The following is a 25,874-nucleotide window of genomic DNA, read 5'->3' on the forward strand; positions in this document are numbered from 1 at the left end:
CCAGGCTGGCCTCGAACTCAGAAATCCGCCTGCCTCTGCCTCCCAAGTGCTGGGATTAAAGGCGTGTGCCACCACCGCCCGGCTTCTACCCCAGTTTCTTATTATGGCAAAATATATATGAAACAGGCAACTTACTGATCTTAAGGTACTCTCTCAATTTAAGTGAGGAGTCAAGATAATCATAAAAATTATCTAAAAAAAAAAAACAGGAGATAACCAGTAGTCTACCAACTACTGAGAATAGCTTAACTCTCAGTGCTGTGCTCACAGGATGGAATACTATTCAGTCACACACACACACACACACACACACACAAAGAGGAATAAACAATTGATCTATAACATGTGTTAACCTAAAAACATACTTAATAAAAAGCCAGGTGCAAGGAATATGTACCATGTGGTCTCCATTTTTAGTACTGTGTAACCAACAGTGCTAATCCACAACAAAACCTCAGAGCCTCAGGTGTCTTGGGTTGTAGTGGGAGCCAAGAGGATGACGGTTCTGAAGCACTGAGAGAACTGTGTCACCGCACACTGATAATCCCAGCACTCAGAGAGCTGAAGCACAGAGATTGCTGAGAGCTGAAGACTGGCTTGGCTTATGACTGAGACAGATCTCAGATAGTGTGGGGAGGTCGGGGGAAGAGGAAAGGGAGGAGAGAAGAGAAAGCACCGAAAGATTGAAAAGTCAGCCTTGCCTATGACATCAGAGAGGGAGGGTCTTGATGCTGGATTCCCACATCTGGCCTCAGCCAGTGAGCGAGCATGCCTTCAGAGCATTTCTGCTCCTGCTCCTATTTTCAAAGGTTGGAAAGCAGAACCAGACCCAGCAGGCTTGAGGTTCAGCTTCTGTTCTTAAGTGTGGTACCATCTGTGTTCTTCTCTCCAGGAGATCGAGTTGCCATCGAGCCTGGCGTTCCCCGAGAAATAGATGAATACTGCAAGATTGGCAGATACAATCTGTCGCCATCCATCTTCTTCTGTGCCACACCCCCGGATGATGGGAACCTCTGCCGCTTCTACAAGCACAGTGCTGACTTCTGCTACAAGTCAGTGCCCAAAGCCTCGCCGTAACCCCTGGGAGTCCTTTCTTTTTCATTGGTTGGTTCCTTACAGCAAGCAACTTCTTTAACATACATACATACACGTGTACATATATACGTAGGGGGGCCGAGACTTATTATGTATTTCTGGCTAACCCCAAACTCTTAGAGATATATAGTCTAGGATAACTAATCTCAAACTCAGAGACCTGCCTGTTTCATGTGCTACCACATGCGGCTTAGCAATACTTTTAATTACAAGACATTAAAGGCAGGCTTTTCTCTTCTTGGTGGCATTGAGGGAAGATAGCCAGCCTGAGGTTCAGTTTGACTCACAGTGATCTTTCAGTTTAACTTCCCATTACCTATATCAGTAATAAAAGATCATCACCAAAATCATGTGCCTCTTCAGCCATTCTGGACAGAACTGGTTATAACCAAGTCTACTACAACCACAGAAAGGAAAACTATAGTGAGGTGTGATATCACACTCTTTTAATCCCAGCACTCTGGAGGCAGAAGGCTTGGTCTATATGTAGGTAGTTCAGGCCAGCCAGAGTCACATACCGTGCATATGGCGCAGGGCATGAGTCCTGGCCTGCTATGTCCATCCCCTCCTTGTGTCTTTGGGGAGCTTGATATGACCTTCTGCTTCTGTTAACCAGCCGAAGGCTAAATCAGGCAATGCATGGGAAGTTATTATTATTACTACTCCATATATATGCTTGTACTCAGTCAGGCTCTGCGTGCCTAGTGAATGATGAATAGCAATGGGGTGAGAACCATTGTTGTAGTTGAATGCTAGGCTTAGCTGAAGCAGAAGAAAGTTAATGACCCAAGGCACATGTCACAGCCAGGTGCCAACTGCCCTTTCCTTGCCAGAAACAGTCTTGCTCAAAAAGATACTTCTGAGAGAAGAGCAAGGTGCCACATATTGTACTTTGGAGCCCTAGGCTGCTGGCAGGCCATTCCCCTTACCAATCCAAGTTTTCTTCCTGTCTAGCCCGATTCCAGAAGCAGCTCTCAGCCAGTAAGGGGCTTGTGTGACAGAGACAGAATGTGTCAAGCGCTGGGGATGGTCTGCTGGATCTAAGAGGCTTTGCTTATTTTCCTTTTTGTTTTTTTTTTTTTAACTATCTTGGTTCCTCCTCCTCCTCCTCCTCTTCCTCCTTCTCCTCCTCCTCTTCCTCTTCATCCTCATCCTCTTCCATCTTTTCTTCAACAAGATCTTACCATATAGTCCAGGCTGGCCTGTAACTGACTATGTAGTCCAGGCCAACATCAAACTCCTGGCAATCCTGCTTTGGCTGCTCAAATTGTTGAGGCTGCAGGCATGCACACCACAGCTGGCTAGATCTGAGATTTTCTAGTACTTCCTGAAAGTTCAGAGAAGAGACACAGATTAAAGATCTTGTGGTGATGACTGAGGTTAGCACCCAAGACTGCTCTAGAAGAAAGCAGGCTATACAGGTTGGGTATGCCTTTCAGCAAGGGATTTCTGATCAGCTCATTTTTTTTTTCTGGGTCCTTTGTCAAGTCAAGCCTCAAATAGCCTTTCATGAAAGTCAGAGGAACACAGTGGTAAAGCTCAAAACTGAACAGTGGTCTCTGCCACTTGCTCACTTAACCTTGAGCAAGGACTTTAAGGTTTAAAATCCTCAGTACCCTTCCTTGCCTGTAAAATAGGCATCGTGATAGTATCTCTCTCACAGAATAGCTGGAAGAATTCAATGAGAAGAGTATCAGGTGTTCCTCCTTTCTCATGGCCGATGACACTAAGATAGGCCTTAGCCCCAGTATTGAGGTTTGAGGGTGGAGGTCCAGGATGAAGCCTGAGACAGAACAGAGGCACTGCTGGGATTGGCATGGAGGTGAGTTTTAAGATGGTGTGTGAGGTGTGGTGGTGATTGATATTCTGTTTATGGGTGGTCTTGGCAGATCTGAGGAGAGCCCCTAGTGACCTTTCCTCCAAGGCTTCCTTCTGCCTCTGCTCCATGGAGCTCTGCCCCAAGCCTTCCTCTCTGATCCTGTTTCTGAGGACCACACTGCCACTACCTCTGCATTTCCTACCCCATATCTTCTGGTGTTCAGCTCTCTTCCTCTACCTTTCTGGCCCCTTCCAGACCCTATCTGTCCCCTGAACCCTATTGTAAAAATCTACCAGGTTGGCTGTCCTCTAGTGTTTGTAAGTTACAAAAGGCTCAGGTCAAGGAAACCCATAGTCCTCATTCTGAGCCCTGGTCAGTGGTTGGAGGTGCTGGTCTCAGACTCCTGGTCTTCTGCCTGTGAGCTTGGAGCCTTGCTCTTAGCCGGGCACAGGTATAACTAGGCAGCACCTGATCAGAGCACTCAGACTGTGGTCGTTCCCTTCCCCCTTACTCTGACCTCATTTCTTTCTTTCTTTTAACTTTCTATTTAAAAAAAAAAAACTAAGTTTTTTTATTGGATATTTTATTTACATTTCAGATGTTATCCCCTTACCCCATTCTCCTCCCCCCACCCCGCCCAGGAACCCCCATCTTATCCCCTCTCCTCCTGCTTCTATGAGGATATATCCCACCCACCTCCCACTCCCACCTCCCCATCTTCAAATTCCCCCACACTCGGCATCCAGCCTTCATAAGACCAAGAACCTCCTCTCCCACCTATGCCCAACAAGGCCATCCTCCCCTACATATACAGCTGGAGCCATGGTCTCTCCCTATGTGCTCCCAGGCTGGTGATTTAGACCCTGGGAGCTCTGGTTGGTTAGTATTGTTGTTCTCCTCATGGGGCCGAAAACCCTTTCAGCTCCTTCTCTTTAACCCTCCATTGGGAACCCCTTGATCAGTTCAATGGTTAGCTGTGAGCATCTGCCTCTGAATATGTCAGACTCTGGCAGACCTCTAAGGAGACAGCTATACCTGGCTCATGTTAGCATGCACTTCCTGACATCCACATCAGTGTCTACCTTTGGTGACGGCACATGGGATGGATACCCAGGTAGAATGGTCTCGAGGTGGCCCCTCCTTCAGTTTCTGTCCCACACTTTGTGTCCATATTTGCTCCCTTGAGTATTTTGTTACTCCTTCTAAGAAGGACCAAAGCACCCACACTTGGTCTTCCTTCTTCATGAGCTTCATGTGGTCTGTGAGTTGAATCTTGGGTATTGCAAGCTTATGGGCTAATATCCAATTATCAGTGAGTGAATACCATGTGTGTTTTTTTTGTGATTGGGTTACCTCACTCTGGATGATATTTTTTAGTTCCATCCATTTACCTAAGAATTTCTCAAATTCATTGTTTTTAATATCTGAGTAACACTCCATTGTGTAAATGTACCACATTTTCTGTATCCATTCCTCTGTTGAAGGACATCTGGCTGGTTGTGATGACCTCATTTCTTATGCTACAGAGAGGTTGGAGAGAAACTCAGCTTAGAGCCAATCCTCGCTCTGTGGGAGAATGTGAAGGGGCAGGGCGTTGTGTCTTCGAATGTGTATATGTGTGGAAACAGGAACTAAGCAAGCACTGGATAATGGGCCAGCAGGAATGAAATAGGAGCCATTTGTGCCACGAGGCAGCTGATGTGGGCCAAAGGAAGGCAGTCAGGACTGGACTCTTTGGCTTGAGTCTCGAAATCTTGTCACAGTTTTAGTTTTTGTCTCCTGAAGAACAAAGTGAAAATGAAGCCTGCCCTGCCTGGCTGGCAGTGTTGTCCTGAGGGCTAGGTGAGAAAGCAACCTTCTTTGCCCAAAACTCTCCCACAAACACTCACTGTCACCATCACAGAATGGTGGATGTGTTGAGATGCCAGCGGGCTCAGAAGAGAAACTGAGAACCTAGTGAAGGTGACACAGCATTCCATCAGCACTGTGGGACAGTTCATGGGGCATCTAGGGATACGTGATGAGGGCGGGAACAGAGGGATGCTCACCACTAACTCACTGCTTGGCCAAGTGCATATTAGAAAGCCAGAGTGTGTACCAGTGCTTATGTGCAGGTGCTGCGTTACTGGGTTCAGTCCCTAGCACTTGAAAAAAAATCGCCAGAAACCATGTGTTCAATGAACTCTGAAGTGATTTTGCCAAAGAAATTTACTTTCCTAGAGGCAGAATGGCCTGGCTTCAAGGGCAACCAAAATCCTTTAAGCCTCACTTTGAATTTGAATTTCTGAGATAAGCCATTTAACTCTTGAAGCCTAATTTCTTTCTCAGTAGACTCTGCGTGTGTGTGTGTGTGTGTGTGTGTGTGTGTGTGAGAGAGAGAGAGAGAGAGAGAGAGAGAGAGAGAGAGAGAGAGAGAAGGTCTGGGGGTGCTAATAGCAACTACTACTGAATCATTCTAATAGTTTTGTAAACAAACAGATAGAGAGTGCTCACTTAGCACATTGCTGTACACACAAGTCAGGATTTAAATGTTAACTGATGGTGTAGTGACCTTAGGCAAAGACAGTGTCATATTAGTGACAGTATTACAGTAGTATTACTGTGGTATGGCAGTGCAGAATTGATAGCATCATCAGTACCCTGAAAGAGGCAGAGACCCTAACTGTGAATGTTGGATTACTTCTCAGGCTTCCTGACAACGTTACCTTTGAAGAAGGGGCGCTGATTGAGCCTCTGTCTGTGGGGATCTATGCCTGCCGTCGAGGTTCAGTTTCCCTGGGGAACAAGGTCCTTGTGTGTGGAGCTGGTAAGACAGAGGGCTCCTGGATTCGCTGACAGGAATGTAGAGATCCCTTCCCTCTCTCATTCCTTCTCCAAGAGCTGGGTTTGACGCTAGACACTTTCTGAGAAGGAGAAGGTTAGATAGTCTAGCTCAGTGATCAGCACTGGGCTAAATAAAGGAAATGTCCAAGGGGATGGAGTGGCACACATCTGCATCTTGGCACCTGGAGGCTGAGGCAGAAGAATTTCTATGTATTCCAGGTCAGTCTGAGCTATATAGTGAGACCCTATCTCTGAAAGGTCAAAGAAACGAGTAAGTGTCTGTGAGCATGAGAGTAACTAACATTTGATTTCACAGGGAATATAACTCTTTATCATTTTAGCAATAAATACATCTTGCAATAATTTTTGAACCCTTGATAGAAACTAGGGAAATATTTGGGGTAGTAAAGGGAAAAACTTGTAAGTCACACAAGAGAAATGACAGGCTTGCCCCTCTGCAAAGGGAGTAGGTGGGCCCTGGTCACAGGAGGGAGTCTGACTCTGACCAGGACCCTGTTCCAGCTCTCTCTGACTTCTCCCATCTCTTGGTTTTGGCTATTTGAAACAAACCCCAGAGGCCTCAGACCAAATAATCCTGAATTTTTAATTGCTGGTAACCCAGACAACACATGTATGCATGTATGCACACACACACACACATGCACACGCACACACACACACACACAGAGAGAGAGAGAGAGAGAGAGAGAGAGAGAGAGAGAGAGAGAGAGAGAGAGATTGAGAGAGAGAGAGATTCATTCATAGCCCATTACTCGTGAGCCTGAGAGAACCACTGTTAATATTTTTCTGCAGAATCAGTTTTAGTTTTGTGGTTTTTTGGTTTTAAGTGTTTTGCTTTGTTTTCAGCGGTTTGGCTAGGTAGTCAGATTTGCTTTCACATTCACGATGTTCCTGCTTCAGCTGCCTAAATGCTGGAAATGCAGGTGTGTGTTACCATCCCTGGCTAGACTTTGTGTATGTGTGGCTTAAGACTTAAAAATAGAGTCTTGCTAATGTAGCTCAGGCTAGCCTTGAATTTACAATCTTACCTCAGCCTCCTGATGGCTGGGATTATAGCTTTAGGACACAGAAGCCTATGCTCCCTCAAACACAAAAGAAAACCCCCTGGGCTCAGCTGGTAAAGGTACCTACCACTAAATCTGTGCTTAGCTCAGTTCTGGGAACCCACGCAAAGAAAGAACCAAATTCTACAAATTGTCTTCTGACCTCCACATGTGTGTCATGATTCATAAACATGCTTGCACACATGTACAGATGCATAGGCACCATAAATAAATGCAATAAGAAAACCATGATTCTGTAAGTCAGTAGCTGTAAAGTTATAGCATAATCTTTGAAGCTGTGCAATAACCCTGCTCTCCCAGACACTTTAGGTGTTCCTTGTGTTTTGCTTTCTGGGGGAAGTACACAAAGGGGTGGTGTGCAAAAACCAAACTCAAAAACTATTCCTTATTGCCTCGTGTGGGGCTTTGTTTTATGTCAAAACCACAGAGCCATCTAGCAAGCAAATACCAAGGTAGTGGGTGGGTCAACCCAGGGACCCACCTCAAGGAAGAGGGATGCTTGGAGTGTCCTGGAAGAATGCGAGTCACCCTGGGGAGGGGTGGTGTATGTTCTCCTGAAGTCAGAGTCAGGGAGACACATGCAGACCTTCTGGTGCCTAGTCTTTGGTGCTTTTCAATTCTCTCAAGCAGCACCTAAGAGAAAGGAAACTTCCTAGCTCTGAAGAGTGAGGGATCAACCAGAACTTACTGCTAGGAACATGTTTTAGCAAGAGAACAATTCTTCATTTGTGCACATCTGTGTTCATCAACAGCTTTAAAAATCTTATTGTATGCCAGGCACTTGGATAGACACTAGCAAGACACACACACACACACACACACACACACACACACACACACACAAAACCATAGCTCCTGTCCGGGGCTCAGGCAGGGAAAGAGTTGATGCTTTTAGAAACACACAAACTTCTCCATTCTCTTCTTTGTCCAGGCCCAGTTGGGATGGTCACTTTGCTTGTAGCCAAAGCAATGGGAGCTGCTCAAGTGGTGGTGACTGGTAAGATGGGTCTCTTTTCTTCTTCTTCCTCTTTCTCTTAGAGGTCTGTCTACCTCTGCCTTCTGAGCACTGGGATTAAAGGCTTGGCTACCACATCTGGTGGTAAGGTTTTCTTCTGTTTAAATCTCCTTGAGAGGGAAACAGCTGGACTTGAAGCCAGCAAAGGGCCTCGTTCTCTGCTGTTGCTAAAAAAGGAAATGCCTTATTTCACTGTTTCAGAAGTCAAGAGTCTAAGCTTGAACCACCTTATTAGTCTGGTCTCTCGTGAATGCCCCATGGTGGATGGCATCACAATGACAGGAGTATGTGGTGAAAACAGGATGCCAGATAGATCCAGACCCTGGTACTCTCAGGAGAACACTTGTCCCTTTCCTGGGACCAGTGCACAGGTGCCAGCTCTTAAAGGTTGTGCGAGCTCAGATCTCTGTGCTGCGGAGTAAACCTTGTGTGGGTTTTTAAGGGATAAACCACAGCATGTTCTGAAGTACAGGTGCCTAAAAGAGCTTTTCCCTGCTGTCTCCTCGGTTCTAGAGCTGAAAAGCCTGCCCAGGAGTGACCAACTCAGGGCCCAGAAATAGTCACTTTTGTGAAGGGAGAAGGTAGCTGTTGTAGAGAGGAAAATGAGGTCCCTCACACTACCCTCTTAATGCTAAGCGGTGGTTCATGCTTGGTCTGTCTGACCACCCTTAGATGGCAAAAATGGTGTGTGTGCGCATGTGTGTGAGTGTGTGTGTGTGTGTGGGGTGTAGCTTTGTAGAGCTGTAGTGTGTGTGAGGCTGGGTAGAGGTGTTTTCTGTATGTAAAGGGTGTCTATAAATGTGTGTACATGTGTAGCTGTACACAGTAGGCAGTGTGTAGGGTTGGGTGTGTTAAGCACAGCAGCTTCACCCCTTCCTTGCACTGGAGATTGCTGCATCAGGTCTTATACGTCCATTTTATTTTCTTCCTAGTCTGTTACTAGACTTCTCCATTTGAAATAACGTGTGCTTACCTTTAGACCTATCTGCTTCTCGGTTGACCAAAGCCAAGGAAGTTGGAGCCGACTTTACCATCCAGATTGCCAAAGAGACCCCTCAGGAAATTGCCAGTAAGGTGGAAAGTCTGCTGGGGGGCAAGCCAGAGGTCACCATTGAATGTTCAGGAGCGGAGTCCTCCATCCAGACCGGCATCTATGTGAGTGAGATGAGGCAGCTCGCCAGGGGCCAGTGTGCAGCTTAGGGCGCGGGAGTGGTGTATATAGGAAGGGGGCAGCAGAGAGGATGTTCTGCCATCAAGTTCCACCAGGCTGCTATCTGACTCCCGAGCTGAACCAGCCGACCCCTCTGTACTTCATTTCCCTACCTTTTATATGGACTCGCTTTGAGTGCTCACTGAGTCCTAATGAGGTTGGAATGTGAAAAGCAGACACACATGCCGCTTCAGGATGGGGTTGCTGTTAGTATCACACAAGTACCCGGGAAGCAACACTCTTGGCAAAGTCCTCAACAGGATAATCAGAACTGTGGCTTAGTCGGGTGGGAAATTCCTGTATTGTTTTATTGAGGAAAACTAGTCTTTGAGTCATTGATACAAAGCCACAGTTAATAATTCAGTTAGTCACAAAAGTGAGATGAATTTTTCAAGGCCAAAGTTGGTAACTGAGGTGCCGTCTTCCAGAAGCAGGGGCAGATAAGCCGCTGCTGCCTGATTCACCCCTCAAGGTCCCACCCCACTAGCAACTAATGGGAAACAGAGAAGGAGTTGGGGTGGGGGAAGGTGTGGCGGTGACAGAGCAAAGTACAGGGAAAGGAGGAAAGACAGCCCTCCTGGATGCCAGCCCTCTATGGCACTCTGAGCATGATGCCCCTGTGCCTTAGTAAGTCCTGAAATCAGTTTTCAGTGGGAGAGTCCTGGAGACTGCTTCCAAATACCCAGGTCCTACGTGCCTTGAGTCAGGGTCAAGAGTCAGGCCCTGCTGCCCAAGCTTTACTCACTGGATAGGAAGGAGTGGACAAGTGGCTGTGGGGTGGGAGGGCCTGAGCGGGGTCGAGCTCCTGCCTCTACCTTGAGGACCTGCTTCCCCTCTGGGCCCTGGGCATCCACTTAGCTTCTGAGTCAATGCATTTGCAGCACATGAGAAATTCATGGAGGCTGACACCTCTAGCTGTTGCAGGCTCTCGGGCCTGGAACACATGCAGCACTGCCATGTTTCTTCCTACCAAGACGCTTAGTGTCACAGAGGTAGCAGGAGGGATGACATGAGGAAGTGTGCTGTTCTGAGTTTCTGCTAGAGTCAACAAACCCTCTGCTCCACCTTCATAGCCAGTGGCCTCCATGTAGGACTGGGGGATGATGAGTTGTCAGTGGTAGAGCTACTCTTGTGGTGTATCTCTCAGGTACCTCCTGGGTACCAGGCTTTGTTTTAGACACACTGTAGGTTGTGGCAGCAAGGAAGTTATGTCTGCCATCTACAGGTGGCTAGCAGACCAGTGGTGCCACACCCCAGAGAGGCAGTGAGACTTAATGCATGTGGCTGTCCTTCCTCTAATGTCCTGATATTTGGGGATACATGTCACCTTCCATAGTTGATGCTGCAGGCCAGTTGCCAGGCAACCTGAGGATGGCATAGAGGTGCATGTGACCTGAGTTACTCACCAGGCATGACTCATGTCCTCCTGACATGGTTATGGAGCCATCATGCAGAAGGTATGGCAACCCCTCCAATGAGTGCAGCAGGCAAGAGTACCCAATAGGGACCTGCGGCCTTCCTGCCTGGGAGGTGACGCGGTGCTGTTTGTGAATGTTGATGCCCTTGGGTAGAACTAATGGCATCTCTTAGTATATCGACCACACCCACAGTGGGCTGGTAATCTGAGCATTCATTGGCCTGTGGCTAGCGTACTGCTGGCTCTTGCTACTTGGAATAGCCAGTAGGTTCTTCCTCATTGTCAACGAGGGCAGTTCCCAAGCAGGGAAACCATTTTCCTGGAAAAGTCAATCAAGAGTTTTCTGTGACTCAACTCGAAACTTTGACCTCTCACCGGTTTCCACAGGGACAGCGATATTTTCCCATTTCACATATATTCCTGAGTGGTTTGTAAAGATTTCTGCATTTTAATGAAAACAGAAAACAGCCAAATGTTGAGTGTACACAAGTGCCAAACACTGTGGTTGTCACTCAGGAGGTGCTGTCTGAGGAACTACATTCAGGGTCGTGCTGCTCAGAGTCTCAATGCCAGCAGCCTGGAGTGCCACCTCTCATCTGGGCACCGCAGGCCCCTGCCTATGGCATTTCTTAAGACTCCCTCAGAAGGGCTGACCTGCACACCTGCACATTCCTCTCTCTCTCTCTCTCTCTCTCTCTCTCTCTCTCTCTCTCTCTCTCTCTCATAGCTCTCAAAATGGTCATGGTGTAAGAGCTGCTGCCATGTCTGACCGGCTTGTCCGTTTTCCTGTGGCAGGGACCACAGCATGCCGTGGGGCCAGCACTGTTCTCTAACAGGGCATACATGGAGGCAGTCTCCCTCCTCCAACATGCTTCAAGGAGGGAGTGAATCACTGGAGTCTAATTGCATAATGTTAGCAGATGCTGAATTTCCAGATAAATATTTAGGGAAGACAAAAATCCATTCCTTTGAGGTGAAAGACAAATGGTTCCTGTCAGGCTTCATGGATGAAGCTGTTTTCAAACCTTGGATTCCAGAGCCTGTTTGTGTGGTGGTGTGGATGAAACTGTCAATCCACAGAATTGAGTCACCTGCTTTGTGTGATGGCCGCAGTTTTCTCCCTACTGCTGAGCTCAGAGTGGGGTTCCCTATTTTCATTTTATTTTTTGAGATGTGGGGGTCTCAACTATGTAGCCCTGACTGTCTTGGCCCTCACTCTGTAGCCCACACTGTCTTGAACTCTTGGCAGTCCCGTGCATCAGCCTCCTTGGTGCTGGGTATGGCACTGTGCCCACCCAATAACTGACTGTTCCTAGTGTCTTTTCTCTACCCGCCACCCTTACATTACAAAAAGATGATTTTTACTGGCTGCTCTGTTGGGTTTGGGTACTCTGAAGAGTAGTTTGGCAGTGTAACAGGAACCACTTGTTATACTGGTCTCAGATATACCATCTGTATATCCTGAGTTTGCCTGTCTTTATTCCTTCCTTAGGCCACTCACTCTGGTGGGACCTTGGTGATTGTGGGAATGGGCTCTGAGATGATCAAATTGCCCCTAGTGCACGCAGCTGTTCGGGAGGTGGATATCAAAGGCGTGTTTCGCTACTGCAACACGTGAGTATGTTTAGGGTGATCAAAGGTGACCAGCATGCCCAAGACAGGTCCCATGTAGCCTCTGAGACCAGGTGTCTGTGCATGTTTACTCATGAGGGCCGTTCCCTGGCCACATGGGGCCATTAGGAGAGAGCATGTACTTCTCCCTCAGAGGGAGGAATAGACAGGGATGGGACTTGGATCGTCCACTCATCACTGAGGCTTTCTTCCTCTTCATTTCCTAAAGACTTGTTTTCTCCCATTTAAAGCAAATAAGGGATCTGTCTTGGGGAGAGTCGCTTCTCTCCCACCTCACACATACTCCCCAGTGTGTGCAGTAAGGATGCTCTCTCTGGAGCACACTTCCCCAGGGATGCCTCTCACTCCCAGCTTTAAAGCTCCATGCCCTCAGCAGAGCACCCACTTTACATTCTAGTCTGCCAGGCTGGGCTGCTAATTGGTGCAAATGGATTATCTTGGACCTGTCCCAGGCTACCTCCCTGATGCTTTACCTGCATTTTTGTATTGGCATCTATAGTATAACTTAGGCCTTCATGCCAAAGAACTTCTAGGCTTTATGGCATACGTCTGTCACGAGAAGAGGAGCTAGAAACATGAATTACAGCCCACAAGGCTCTCTCACTCTACAGGTGACCTTGTAGAAGCACTAAACTAGAAATAAATATGGTTGAGCAGTTTCTGAGCTTAGTACTTTGGGGCGGGGGCTGACTCTTTTCCTGAAGGTTGTTAATGGAGTGCTTGTGATCTCTTACAGGTGGCCAATGGCAATCTCCATGCTTGCATCGAAGACGCTGAATGTGAAGCCCTTAGTTACCCATAGATTCCCTCTGGAGAAGGCTGTGGAAGCCTTTGAAACAGCCAAAAAGGGAGTGGGGCTCAAAGTTATGATCAAGTGTGACCCCAATGACCAGAATCCCTAAATGTGACTTGGTGTATGTTCTCAGCCCACCCTCAGCATCTAAGGGCTAAATGGCTAGAAGGGGAGGCCATTAATGCAGAACTTTCTTTTGAATGGTAAAAATAATAAACTCATAAGCCGAGAGCCTTAGAGGAGTTGGCGTGCCTTAAAGACAGAAGTAGGGGTACCTTGGGGGATGTTGCAGCCAGAGTGAGATGCTCATACTGAGCAAAGTCTAACAGAGTCTGGCAGATAGACCCTGGGAATGTTCTTTCTCTAGTACCTTCTTTGGGTGAGGAGACAAAGCATGCCCTTGTCCATGTTCCACTGTGGCTGCCAGGGAGCCGGGCTGACTGATGAAGAAACGGCTTTATTAACATGAAAATGGCCCCAGGGCTGAAGTTTCAGTAGCTGTTGAGAGCAGTGTTTCTTGAGCTAAGTGTCACTTATTTGAAGGGAGTAAGAAAAGGAATTTGCCTCCTGGATCCAGGCAAGGAACTGATCGGAAGAGTAAGACAAATCCCAGATGAGGTACGCTAGCTTACATCCCCAGATGTGGAAAGAAGAAGGGCACTCAGCTCTGCCCAAAGACCACCTCTGTCTCAGCTCCTAAGAATTCTGTCGTTACATTTGCAAAGTGGAAGCCCACCTTCCCGACAACATTGCTCATTCATGATCAGGAGCAGTACCCGTTGCTAAGCAACCAGGAGACTTCCACCTAAAGATCTTAAACCCTGCCTAACTCACGCAAGAGTCACAGGAGGGCTTGAGTTTCCCACTCACAGGATGAGACTCCTCTCCCAGGCTCACTCACAGGCAATTATCATCCTGGTCCACTCAGCTCTGGCTCTCGGAAGATGCTCCCCCTCTCAGCTGGGTGAGGCTGGTGATATCTATTGGGAGGGTGTCAGAGTGTAATTTCGTCATAGGGCTTTTCTTTATAAGATTTGGGTCCAAATCACACCCTTTGTGATCTTAAGATAATCAGGAAGTGCACAGTAACTGACGTACCTTGGGCTGCAGTCTGTGATCCACCTCTTCACCTATGGGTAGGGGACATGTGAAAAAAAGTGATCTTCCAAACCTGAGCTTTCTCAAACTGCTTCGCATAATAAATTCTGTCGCTGGTATCAACTCCATCTGTGGTTTGTGCTTGTTTAAGGAGTAGACTTAGGTTGCCTGTTTCACACAAGGAAGCATAACAAAGCTTTAAGCAGGGGACATATTTTCCGTACTAAACATAATCTTAAAAACTACTAGAAACAAACGTGGCAAATACATGAGTATCTTACAAGTGGGGAAACTGATTCTGGCAAAGTTATCACAGTGCTTTTCTCTGGTTCTCTGCAGGGAGCAGGTTCATGAGATTTCGGTATACACTTGCTCTTCCTTCTCAGTCCTAATTGAGTTACACCAAACTTATCAGTTGCTTTAAGGACTGCTTCCAGCATGGAGATACTGGTTCCTGTAGTTCTCAACCTTTGGCTCGTAACCCCTTTGAGGGTTGCTCGTTGTGTATCCTGCATATCAGATATTTATTACATTATTACTCAACAGAAAAATTAGTTATGAAGTAGCAACAAAATACTGTTATGATTGGGGGCTACCACATGAGGAACTGTATTAAAGGGTCACAGCATAAGGAAGGTTGAGAACCACTGCTCTAGCAGGAATGAGAAAAGCCCCTCACCTTGGAAGACTTCTCAGAGATGCCTCAGGCGGGGGCAGACTTCTCTGTTAAACTTCCAAGTAAACATTTGTTTTCTGGTTGTGTCCCCAAGGAAGGAGCCACAAGAAAAACTCATGTGTCACTTTGCCTAAGATTGTACTTATGGTGAATCTCCTAAGCTGGTCCTGGCATTTTTGAGTTAGGGTTTTTGAGGCCTATGAAGCTATGAAGAGTGGGTGGACTGGCCAGACATAGTTAAGAGATGACATGGTGGTATTTGCCTGTACTTAACTGGAACTGTAAGTTCCAGTACTTAAAGAGCTGAGGTAAGGGGATCATATTTGAGGCCAGGCTAGTGTACATAGTAGGAGTGTGTTTTAGCAACAAAGCCCCAAATAACTCAGCAGAGTCTTCCTATGTTCATGTCCCCTTTAGCTTCCACACTATGGCTTCTTAATGCATCCCAGGACCAAAATGGCTTGGGTGGGCTGTTCATTGTGCCACCAGCATAGTGAATTATCGCTGAGTTGCCTAACTTTATCCAGATAGAAGGGACTGCAGGAACATGGGAATTCCTTCCCTCCACCTCCATACAGTACTCAGTGTTGACTGACTTGGTGAATCAGTCCCGGAACCAAGAATATGAATTCCCCCGGAGCTCCCCAGCATTGGAAGCCCTGGCAGCCGCTGTATGCTCTCACCAGGTAGGGCATACGTTCAGTCAACATGGAGGACCCCGCCCAGTTGGCACTCCCAGCACTGGGGTGAGGTAGGTATGGCTAAGGGTGGAGAGCTGAGAAGAGGACCCTGAAGGTGACAAGGGAGGAGGGGAAGATAGCCTCTAGGACCCCAGAGGAGGCTGGTATGTTGGTTCCAGCAACTCCATCTTTGGCGACAGCCAAATGTCTTGTTGCTTCTGGATTTTCTTTTATGGCTAGCTCTTTCCAGTCTCCCCCTGGTAGCACAGCCTTGCCTGCTGTTTTGCATAAAAGAGGCGTACTGGTAGTGAAGCCAGAGGTCAAGAGAAGGGGAAACATACAGGATATGTTTGACTATTTGCCTTTTCCTCAGAACTGTCCCTGCTCATGATGTCAGCCTAAGCTCAAAGTTCAGAAACCAAGACAGGGAAGCAGTGCTCAGGCAGCCAGCTAGGACAGAGGCTAGATGTTGAGCTCAGGTCTACACCTCTCAGGGCAGAGAGTTCTCTGACTTCTCTGTCCCCTCTACCAGTCAATGACAAGGCCCAGTCAAGGGTTTCACCCCAGTGGCAGACAGTTCCCCTCCATGTGCCAAATTCAAGGGCTAAGGGAATGGTGGGGAAGGGTCTGCAAGTAGAGCAGCTTGCTAAGAATGTGGCTGATGGGATGTGCTCTCCAGACACTAGTGGATGCCATCTGTGTGTTGCCCAGCCCCCACACCATCCCCGGCCAAAGCCTCTGCACCTCAGCCTCAGCTTCAAAAGTCCTAGCTGGGTCAGACTCTGGGTGTCGTTTCTCTGCCGTCTGATAGTGGGCAAGGGCATAGTTGGCATTACCACTGTGGGATTTCTTGGTGTATCCTCCAACCTGAGGAGGTGTTTGTTTCCTGGACCCACGTGGCCTCTGAGAGGCAGTGTAGCAACTCATAGAGGGTTCATTACAGAGATGATTGGGATGTCCAAACCCTGGGCCAGCCACTATCTCACTATGACACCAAGTCACCTCCATTTCCAGTCAGCCTCCATCTCCTCTGCTATCTAAAGGGTCATTCTGGACAATCTTGAGGTCTCCTCATGCACTGATACATTGTACCTGGGGAGAAAGACCCCATGGGAACTATCTGTCAGGATTAACTATAAGGGGCCTTCTCAGTTCAAGTCCTGTGACTGAAGGGGTGGCTTGAGGGAGGGAGAGAAGAGGCCCAGGTTGGTGGGGAAGGGGTATCATATGGAGATAGATACCTGCTTCGTGGATATCAGTTTGTTTTGTGTCTTGACCTCAGGCTTGCAGTATGATCCTAAGGGGTCTGCAAAAGCCCAGAGATGAGTGCAGACAGCTTGGACTCATTACTGCCCTGTTGTGGTCTTCCAGATTAGGCTGGAAGGCTGTTCCACATAAGGCTGAAGGCAGAGGTACAACCTGAAAAGGGTAAGGGTAAATCAATCTGCTCATTGTGAGGAGGGAACTATGGGAAGAAGATGGGCCTTTGGGGATGGTGGGTCTAGTACCACTGGGCATGGTTGAAGTAACCTGCCATGGTCAGGCAGCCCAGGCTTCTATGGGTGGTACTGAAATCTCATGGGTCCTGCCTAATCCTTGAGGCTTATGCTTCCTGGGCCATAAGCTACCAATCCAGTGGCCTTTTGGTACCCAGGGCCTCATCTGTGGGCCTCTCCACCATTCTGGGAAGGTCAATCTTTGCCTTCTTGAGACACCATCTGAAGCTCACTGGTTTTACTAGGCTGCTAGTCAGCAAAACCAGGGATCTGCTGATCTTCCCCTCCCAGGCCTTGGGATTTGAAAGCCTCATTGCCCTATTCTGCTGTCTACGTGTATGCTAGATCTTGAACTCATGTCCTTATGTTTATGTGACAAGGATTTTATCAGTTAAGCAATCTCCACAGCCTGGGGGAAACTAAGAAAATCTTTGAGGCTCCAGGTTATGAACAATGTGAGAGGACTTGTGCCTTAGGAAACCTTTGGGGACTGCTGAGGGTAGGGTCATGGGGTCACTGTTGAGGGTGGAGTCACTGCTGAGGGTAGGGTCATGGGGTCACTGTTGAGGGTGGGGTCACGGGGTCAATTGCTTAGGGTGGGGTCATGGGGTAACTGATGAGGGAGGGGTCATGAGGTTACTGCTGAGGGTTGGGTCATCAGACCACTGACTAACTGGCTTCAGATCATCTTTGGGAAAATGGAGGCTTGACTCTCTACCATTCAAAACTTGAACATGTCACCATGTCTCCTGGACTGAGTTTCCACATTTTTAGTAGCAGTCATCTCTCCCAGCTCTGCCAGGGATATGACAACAGCCCCTGAAGGGATCAGTGTGGGATTACAGGGAAAGTACCTCAGTCACTGTCAGGCCTTGGACCATCATCAGTGAACCTGTACCAGAAACTTCCCCTCACCCCATGCCCTCATTGACAAGACAGAGTACTTTACCGAACTTTACTAAGTCACTGGGAAGAAGGGTCATACATGTAAAATGTCCCTTCACCATACTGGCCTCTCTTTAGTAGGCATAACTCTGTGTGCTGTGGACCTAACTGGATTGGGTGTTAGACTGCCCCACCTGGGGATCCATCCCATATACAGTCATCAGACCTGGATGCTGTTGAGGATGCCGGGAAGTGCTTGCTGACAGGAGCCTGATATAGCTGTCTCCTGAGAGGCTCTGCCAGAGCCTGACAAATACAGAAGCAGATGCTCGCAGCCAACCATTGGACTGAGTGCAGGGTCCCTGATGGAGGAGTTGGAGAAATGACTGAAGGAGCTGAGGGGGTTTGCAACCCCATGGGAGGAGCAACAGTGTCAACCAGCCAGACCCCCCCACCCCCTGGAGCTCCCAGGGACTAGACCACCAACCAAAGAGTACACGTGGAAAGACCCATGGCTCCGGCCACATATGTGACAGAGAATGGCCTTGTACATCACTGGGAGGAGCGGCCCTTGGGCCAGAGGGGGTTTGATGCCCCAGTGTAAGGGAATGCCAGGGCAGGAAGATGGTAGTAGGTGGATGGTGGGGGAGCACTCTCACAGAGGCAGGGGGAGGGGGAATGGGATAGGGGGTTTTCAGAGGGAAGACCTGGAACGGGGATAACATTTGAAATGTAAATAAAGAAAATATCCAATAAAAAAAGGATGCTGATCCTGTATTATGGGAATCCCAAAACACTTGACAACCTAAGACTTTTAAGGAAATTTCTGAGTAACTCAAATAGAAGAGCCATGCTGTTCTTCATTCTCTTGCTTTGTATGTGTACTGAAGACTGTGCTTATCTGGCTTGACAGGATACACTTCAAGGGCTATCTAGTTCTATGAACACCAAAGGGAAACATATTCCTTGTCACATACCATGTGGTTTGGGACATGGACATGGCTACTGGCCTCAAAGTCATCAAAGTCATCAAGAGTTATTGATCCTTCTAGGCCTGACAAAACAGCTCAGTGGGTAGAGACGCCCACCACCAAGCTTTATAACCTGGGTTCAATCCCTAGGAAGCACTTGGTAGAGGAAGAGAAAACATACTCCTCCAGGTTGTCCTCTGCTCTCAGTGGATAGGGACACACACGCACACGCACACGCCCATACACAAGTGCAAAATTTAGTTAAAAAAAAAAAAGAAAGAAGGAAAGAGTTATTGATTCTCGGGAACTTAATCAGAAAACTATTATCAGCAAATCAAGAGGTCAACATATGATCTGAGAGGGAGGGAGGGAGGAAAACTCAGATAAGAAGCTGTTAATCCCAGGCAGAGTGAAGACAGTGACTCAGCAGGTGCAGGTCAGGGAGTCAGTCAAACTCACAGCACAACGCAGAGAGACCAGTGGGTTCCAGCCAGAGCTTCCCTGGACTGATACCACGTTGGCTTCCCTGTGCTAAAGTCCCACACCCTGCCATACTCAGTAAACTAGGACCCGAAGAAGCCGTTGCTCCTACAGTTGCTCCCCTCTTTCTAGAAAGTGTTTACAGAGGGAGTGATGCTCCCAAGGGGGAGACAGGCATTGCTGAGGTTAGCTGGCAAAGTCTGTCACCCCACTTCTGCATTATAGTGGGCTGAGTCAGAGTCCAGGAAAAGCCACCACGTAGGTGAAAGAGGTGACAAAGGAGGAGACTGGCAGACACTTGAACGGCCTGGGCTCCACAGAGTAATAACTAGATGGGCACAAGCTGGGTGACTGTACTCTTTTGACGTTTCCCAGCCTCAGGTCCCTTTAAGTAGGAAAGTAGTATCTACTTCGGGGTTATCATGGGGTCAGATGAAGTCATTTTGAAATTCTTAGCCTGTCACTATGGTGGTGTTTACTGTCTGTCCATGTTCTCTCCTTGTCTCACCAATATTTATCTCCTTGCCTATTAAAGAAGCAGGGTGAATGAACCCTCAAGATTTGTCTTTTTTCCAGCTCTGAGCCTCTGATTCTGCCAAGGTACTTGAAGATATATGAGACCTACCCCAAGGCAGTGGGAAAGGCCTGGCTAGAACGACCTAGCATTCTCCACTCTCATATAAACAACATGCTCAAGCAAGAGAGATCTCACTGGATGTGGAGGCCAGGAAGTACGGAGGAGAGAAACCCAGGGATTTCCTCTTACCCTCCTGCCCTGTTCTGTCTGTCTACCACTCAAAGAAGCCCCTAGATAGACCCAGGTGGCCTAAGGGGCTGGTCCTCTTTGGACAGACACTTTTAAAGGTCATGGCCAGGTCTCATTCTACACTGTGAAGGCATCCCTACAGATTATCATAGTGCCTGGCACACACAGAACACACCCAGGAGACATCTGTAGCCTGATAAGAGAGAGTCCTAACTCTCACCTCTCAGCCTGAGATGACCCCAGAATGGCTGAACTTCCTTAAGGAGATAGGCTAAGTGTCTAGTGACTCACAGTGATGAGAATTGAAGTCCTAAAACCCAGGAGAGTCAGGTGCAGAGACCACTATCACATAGCGAGAGGAGACCTCACCTGGACTAGAGCCACCAACTCCAGAATCCCACCAAAGACACCGGGGTTCAAGCAAGATTGGGGATCTGACTGAGAAGACAGCAGCTGGGCCCAGTTGATTCCTCTAGCCTCTTTCTTTTAAGGGGAATTGTGGGTACCCAAACAACACTGGACCAGAGGAGAGCACACTCTTTTTTCCCTGCTGTGTGGGAAAAAAAAGGAGTTCTTCTGAGATAGCCAGCAGTTCTCAACCTGTGCACCATGACCCCCTAGGAGTCCAATGACCCTTTCGCAAAGGTCATATATCAGCTATCCTGGATATTGGATAGTTACATTATGATTCTTTTTTTTGTTTTTGTTATTTGTTTTTTTTTTGTTTTTTTATTTTTTTGTTTTTTGTTTTTTCGAGACAAGGTTTCTCTGTGTAGCCCTGGCTGTCCTGGAACTCACTCTGTAGACCAGGCTAGCCTCGAACTCTCGAACTCAGAAATCCACCTGCCTCTGCCTCCCAAGTGCTGGGATTAAAGGCGTGCACCACCACCGCTCAGCACATTATGATTCATAACAGTAGCAAAATTGTAGTTAAGAAGTAGCAACAAAAATACTTTTATGGTTGAGGGTCACCACACACAAGCAACTATGTTAAAGGTCACAGCATTAGGATGTTTTAGAACCACTGAGCTAAGAGACACCTGCAGGGCTGCGATGGGCCAGACATTCGGAGGATGATAGATGTGTTCATTCACTTAGCTATCACTGTCACTTAATCAGGTTAGTAAGTTACCCCATTTTATTGCTGAGAAAATAGAGACACAGGGAGATTAAATAATTAGGCCGAATACAGCGGCACATGTATATAAATCCCAGCACGTGGCAGGTAACGGCAAGAGAGTCATGAATTTGAACCTGATTTCTTTAGTGTAAGGATGGAACCTGGGCTTTCTTGAACGCTAGGCAAACACTCTACCCTAGAACACACTGACTTTTGAATGACCTTTTGTCTTTAAACCTGTTTCCACTGGGAAGATGCCGCAGGCTGTCTGTGAGTTCTCTAGAGGACTTTGTTTTCTTTGTCCTTTCAAATTTGCTTAGAGAAAAACATCACCTTAGTTTACAATTAATAGAGCTGTTTTGTTTGGTTGTTTCAGGATTAGGACTTGGTGTATAGCCCAGGCTGGCCTAAAACTCTCAATCTTCCTGCCTCAGTTTCCTGAGGGCTGGAATGATCTCTACTTCTGTTTTTTTTAACTACAAAAAGGCTTAGTGGGGGCTGGAGAGATGGTTTACTGGCTTAAAGCACTGGCTGCTCTTGCAGAGGACCCAGGTTCTATTCCCAGCAACCACGTGATGCCTCACAACCACCTGCAACTCCAGGCCCAGGGAGTCCACAGCCTGTGTGGGTACCAGGCACACGCGTTGTACACAGTACACACAGGCAAAATGCATAGATACATATTTTTAAGTGTGTATGTATGTGTATATATATATATGTAACAATATTTTAAAGACTTGACAGAAGTAAAAAAAAAAATCCATGATGATTACTAATTATTTCCATTTTTGTCTTGGAATGCACTAAACCCAGGGCCTCTTGTGTGCTAGGAAACATTCTATAGATGAGGTATAACCCAACCAACCACTCTTCATGCCTATTAGCAATTATTTTTTTTTAAAACCTTGTAGAGACATATGGATTTAACATTCCATCCATCAGCCTCACTTCTATCTGAAATGCTACTGACCCTCGCTGCTTCCTCTCCAGGGTTTCTCTCAGTGTCCCGCTGATGCAAGGTTACATCTTAAGCAAACTCGAGTGAGATCACTTTTTTGCATCTGTGTCCCACTGTCCCCAGTAACTCCCACAACCATGGACCCCTGTCAAAGAAGTCATTTGAGGCTTCTGCCTTTTGAATTATTCTTCCAGAGGGGGATACACAATGTGCATTCTGACTTTCAGTTGCTAATTCCCTTTCCCAAATTATGGGACATTTTCTTTAAATTATTCTTTTTCCAGGGCTTGAGACATAACATCCAAAAACACTGTATTGTAGGTTCTTAGAAGGTCTATGTGCAGTCCCAGAAACCACCCAGCAACAGGAAACTTTTTGAACATGTTGCCAAATTCAGAATTGGCAAGTAGATAGTTAGGGAAAGGCCACGGAGGACCGTATCTTTGCTGAGCCTTACAGATACTATGTCATCTCTCATCTGGGACTGGAGATTACAAGCATTAATGGAGCCCAAGTAAAGAAAGTTAGCAAGCAGGATTTAAGCTGCAGAGTAGTGTGCCCAGAGGCCATTTTTGCAACCACAGCATAGTTATTGGTTCTCCACAACGGTCTCAGTTAGGGAGACCAGGCTTGTTTTCATGTTGGTTTTTCCCCCTTTGGGTCTATTTAGATCTTCTATGAAAAGTTTCTTGGCATTGCTAATTGTTTACTTCCCTTAGTTATGAAATTTCCCAAGAAGTTTCTGTTCTTGTTGTTGTTTTTTTTAATTTTATGTTATGGATATTTTGTCCGCATGTGTATCCATGCACCATTTATGTGCTTGGTGCCAGTGGAGCCCAAAAAAATATATAAGATACCCTGAAGCTGGAGTTACAGACGGTTGTGAGCCACAGTATGGGTGCTGGGAATCAAGCCTAGGTCCTCTGGAAGAACAGCATAACTTCTGAGCCATATCTCCAGCTCCGGACTCACAGAAGTATTCTTTGTTTTATTAACAGTCTAAAGTATATCTCTGCGATACCTCAAGCATTATAGAAACACTATACTACAGATACACACACACACACATATGTACACACACATATACATACATATGCTCACACACATACACATATACACATATGCACATACACATACATAACAGACACACACTGATGATGATGATGATGATGATGATGATGATGATGAGAGGTTTTAAGAGGAAAGATCAAAATGAACTGAGAAGGAACAGTCAGAGGAACCCTGAGGGACTGCAGGTCAGTTGATTTGCCAGCATTATCCTGAGAGTTCCCGTGCACCTCTGAGGGAGCATGTGGGATGCTGATAACACCGCTAATGTTCTCAGGCATAGGAGTCGATTTCTAAGAATACTAAAGAAAGATTTGCACTTAAAATAAAAAGATCCACATGCAAGGAAATTCACAGATTCAGTGTGGAGGAAATCCAAACACCTAGTATCAGGAGACTCACATAAGGGTGCACAGTATGTGCACTCAATGGACAGGACATGCACTGGGTGTTCTTACTTGCACCCATCCAATGAGTGTGCTAAGAATGCATGATCATTGAAGAGAATGAATATTATCTATATGGACTTAAACAGAAATATATAGAGCCAAGATATAACCACATTAAAAATTACATCTATGTGTAGTATAGTGTATGTGTATGTGCACATACAGCTATGCATGTACACTCTGTGTATGTGTATATGTGTGTATGTGTGTGCATATGTATGTGTGCATGTATGTGTATGTCTGTGTATGTGTATATGTGAGTGTATGTGTCTCTGTGTGTGTATGTGTAAATGTGTAGTGTAGTATTTGTGTGTGCATATGTGTATATGTGTAGTGTAGTGTGTGTGTATGTGTATATGTGTAGTGTAGTATGTGTGTGTGTATGTGTATATGTGTAGTGTAGTATGTGTGTGTATGTGTATATGTGTAGTGTAGTGTGTGTGTGTATGTGTAGTGTAGTGTGTGTATGTGTGTGTGTGTGTGTGTGTAGTGTAGTGTGTGTGTGTGTGTACTTGTACGCTAGCACCACAGCAGGCATGTGAACAACTTCTGGAAGTCAGAAGTTTTTCCGTTTAGAGTCAGAGTCTCTCTTGATTTTGCTCTGTTGCTCACTTCAAGCTAGCTTCAGGGCTCCTCCTGGCTTCCGTCTCGCCATAGGTGTGCTGAGATTTCACACACACCAGGGCAGCATCAGACTTTTTATGTACATTGCTGGGGTTGAGCTTGGGTTGCCAGGCAATACACAGGGTTGTTTGGCAAGCTCTTTTACTAACAGAGCCATATGGCTAGCCCAGTTTTCCCTTTTGGTAGAGAAATACTCATTTTTAAAATTTCATTTGGAGCGGGCAATGATGGTGCATGCCTTTAATCCCAGCACTTGGGAAACAGAAGCAGGCAGATCTCACTGAGTTTAAGGCCAGCCTGGTCTACAGAGTGAGTCCCAGGACAGCTAGGGAGGGTTACTCAGAGAAACCCTGTCTCAAAAAACAAACTAACTAACTAATTAGCTAACTAACGAATGAATGAATGAACAAATAAAATTTAAAAATTCATTTGGATGCAGTCTAAACATTATTACTGCTCCGGTATATTTTTTACCCATTAATATTTGCCGAGATTTCTGGATTTTTTTTCCATGACAAAATTCTTACGACAGGAATTAGTAGAAAGGAAGGCTCAAACATTTTAAGATCCTGTAGATATTTTAACAGACTTACTGAATATGAGAGGTCACCTAATGACATCTACTGATGATGGGTGTATACTATCCCCTTGATTAAACGGTTTGCTTAACTTCTTGCTGTTGGATTTCTAATCTTCCTCATGAGCCTTCTAGATCTCCCAAGAGGATTAAATAACAGAGAAGCTGGCTGTGGCCTGCCTTAGAGGGGCTCTTTGTTATCTTTCTCTTTCACCAGGAGATAACATTCCAGTGCCCCAGAAAACTCAGCCCTACCAGCCTCCTGCCCATCCAGGGGCCTCTTTAACTCCATCTCCCAAGGTTACGACTTTCTGAAGGCATCCACCCTGTGTAGATGGCGAAATGAGGGCTGGGAATGTCTTTTGTTTGGAATCTAGTATGCGTGCACAGCAACTGTTCAATAAATGCCATCAGAAAGATTGGGATGCAAATAACAAAAATGCCACGCCCTTCTCTGTGCATGCTGTTAGAAGCAGGGGGTAGGAAGGACAAAAGCCCTGGGGTATCACTCCTGGCTTCAAGCTCTGACTCTGCCTGTTCCTAGCTGGAGGCCTGTGGGTAGTTGACATTCTGCGTCTCATTTGGCTCCTTGACTAAAGGGGACATAGCAATGCCTCTTACAATGCATTATTGTGAGGAGCAAGCAGGGGCATGTTGTGTTCATAAGGTATAGACTTAACTCTTGGTAAAGTTCTCTGAAGACGGTTTAATCCTAGCTAAGAGGCCAAGGAAGCTGTTTTCCAGAAGTAGGTTTTGGTTCATTTGAGATGACAAGTGGAGAGAACTGAAGCGTTAGATTTGAGAGGCCCTCGGTTTAATTCCTTCTATCTTGTTTGCCTTGTGTTGACATGCTATTTTATTTTATTGTATGTGTGGTAGGTAGGAGCTACATGCTACATTGTGCAGGTGTAAGTCAGAGGTAACTCTGTAGAGTTTTTCTCTCCTTCTGCCATGAAGGTTTTGGGGGATTGAACTCGGGTAATCAGACTTGCTGGCAGGCACCTTTATGTACCGAACCATCTCTCCAGCTCACCTCTTTCTTTCTTTCTTTCTTTCTTTCTTTCTTTCTTTCTTTCTTTCTTTCTTTCTTTCTCTCTCTCTCTCTCTCTCTCTCTCTCTCTCTCTCTCTCTCTCTCT

At 46.6% G+C, this 25,874-nt stretch overlaps 1 protein-coding gene across 2 annotated transcripts in view; it reads left to right on the top strand.

The window, feature by feature from the left end:
* Nucleotides 1-14,115, top strand: part of Sord (sorbitol dehydrogenase) — a 32,963-nt gene extending 18,848 nt beyond the window's left edge. For both annotated transcript variants that reach the window (XM_028784973.1, XM_028784974.1), the window contains 6 exons: nucleotides 893-1,052; nucleotides 5,602-5,720; nucleotides 7,754-7,819; nucleotides 8,817-8,992; nucleotides 11,957-12,078; nucleotides 12,833-14,115. In XM_028784973.1, the coding sequence (XP_028640806.1) occupies nucleotides 893-1,052; nucleotides 5,602-5,720; nucleotides 7,754-7,819; nucleotides 8,817-8,992; nucleotides 11,957-12,078; nucleotides 12,833-12,998 (809 nt within the window). In that variant the 3' untranslated portion in view covers nucleotides 12,999-14,115. The remainder of the gene's footprint in view (nucleotides 1-892; nucleotides 1,053-5,601; nucleotides 5,721-7,753; nucleotides 7,820-8,816; nucleotides 8,993-11,956; nucleotides 12,079-12,832) is intronic.
* The last annotated feature ends 11,759 nt before the right edge of the window (nucleotides 14,116-25,874 follow it).

Source organism: Grammomys surdaster, unplaced genomic scaffold, assembly GCF_004785775.1.
Source record: "Grammomys surdaster isolate TR1022 unplaced genomic scaffold, NIH_TR_1.0 124988, whole genome shotgun sequence".
Classification (NCBI taxonomy): Eukaryota; Metazoa; Chordata; class Mammalia; order Rodentia; family Muridae; genus Grammomys; species Grammomys surdaster.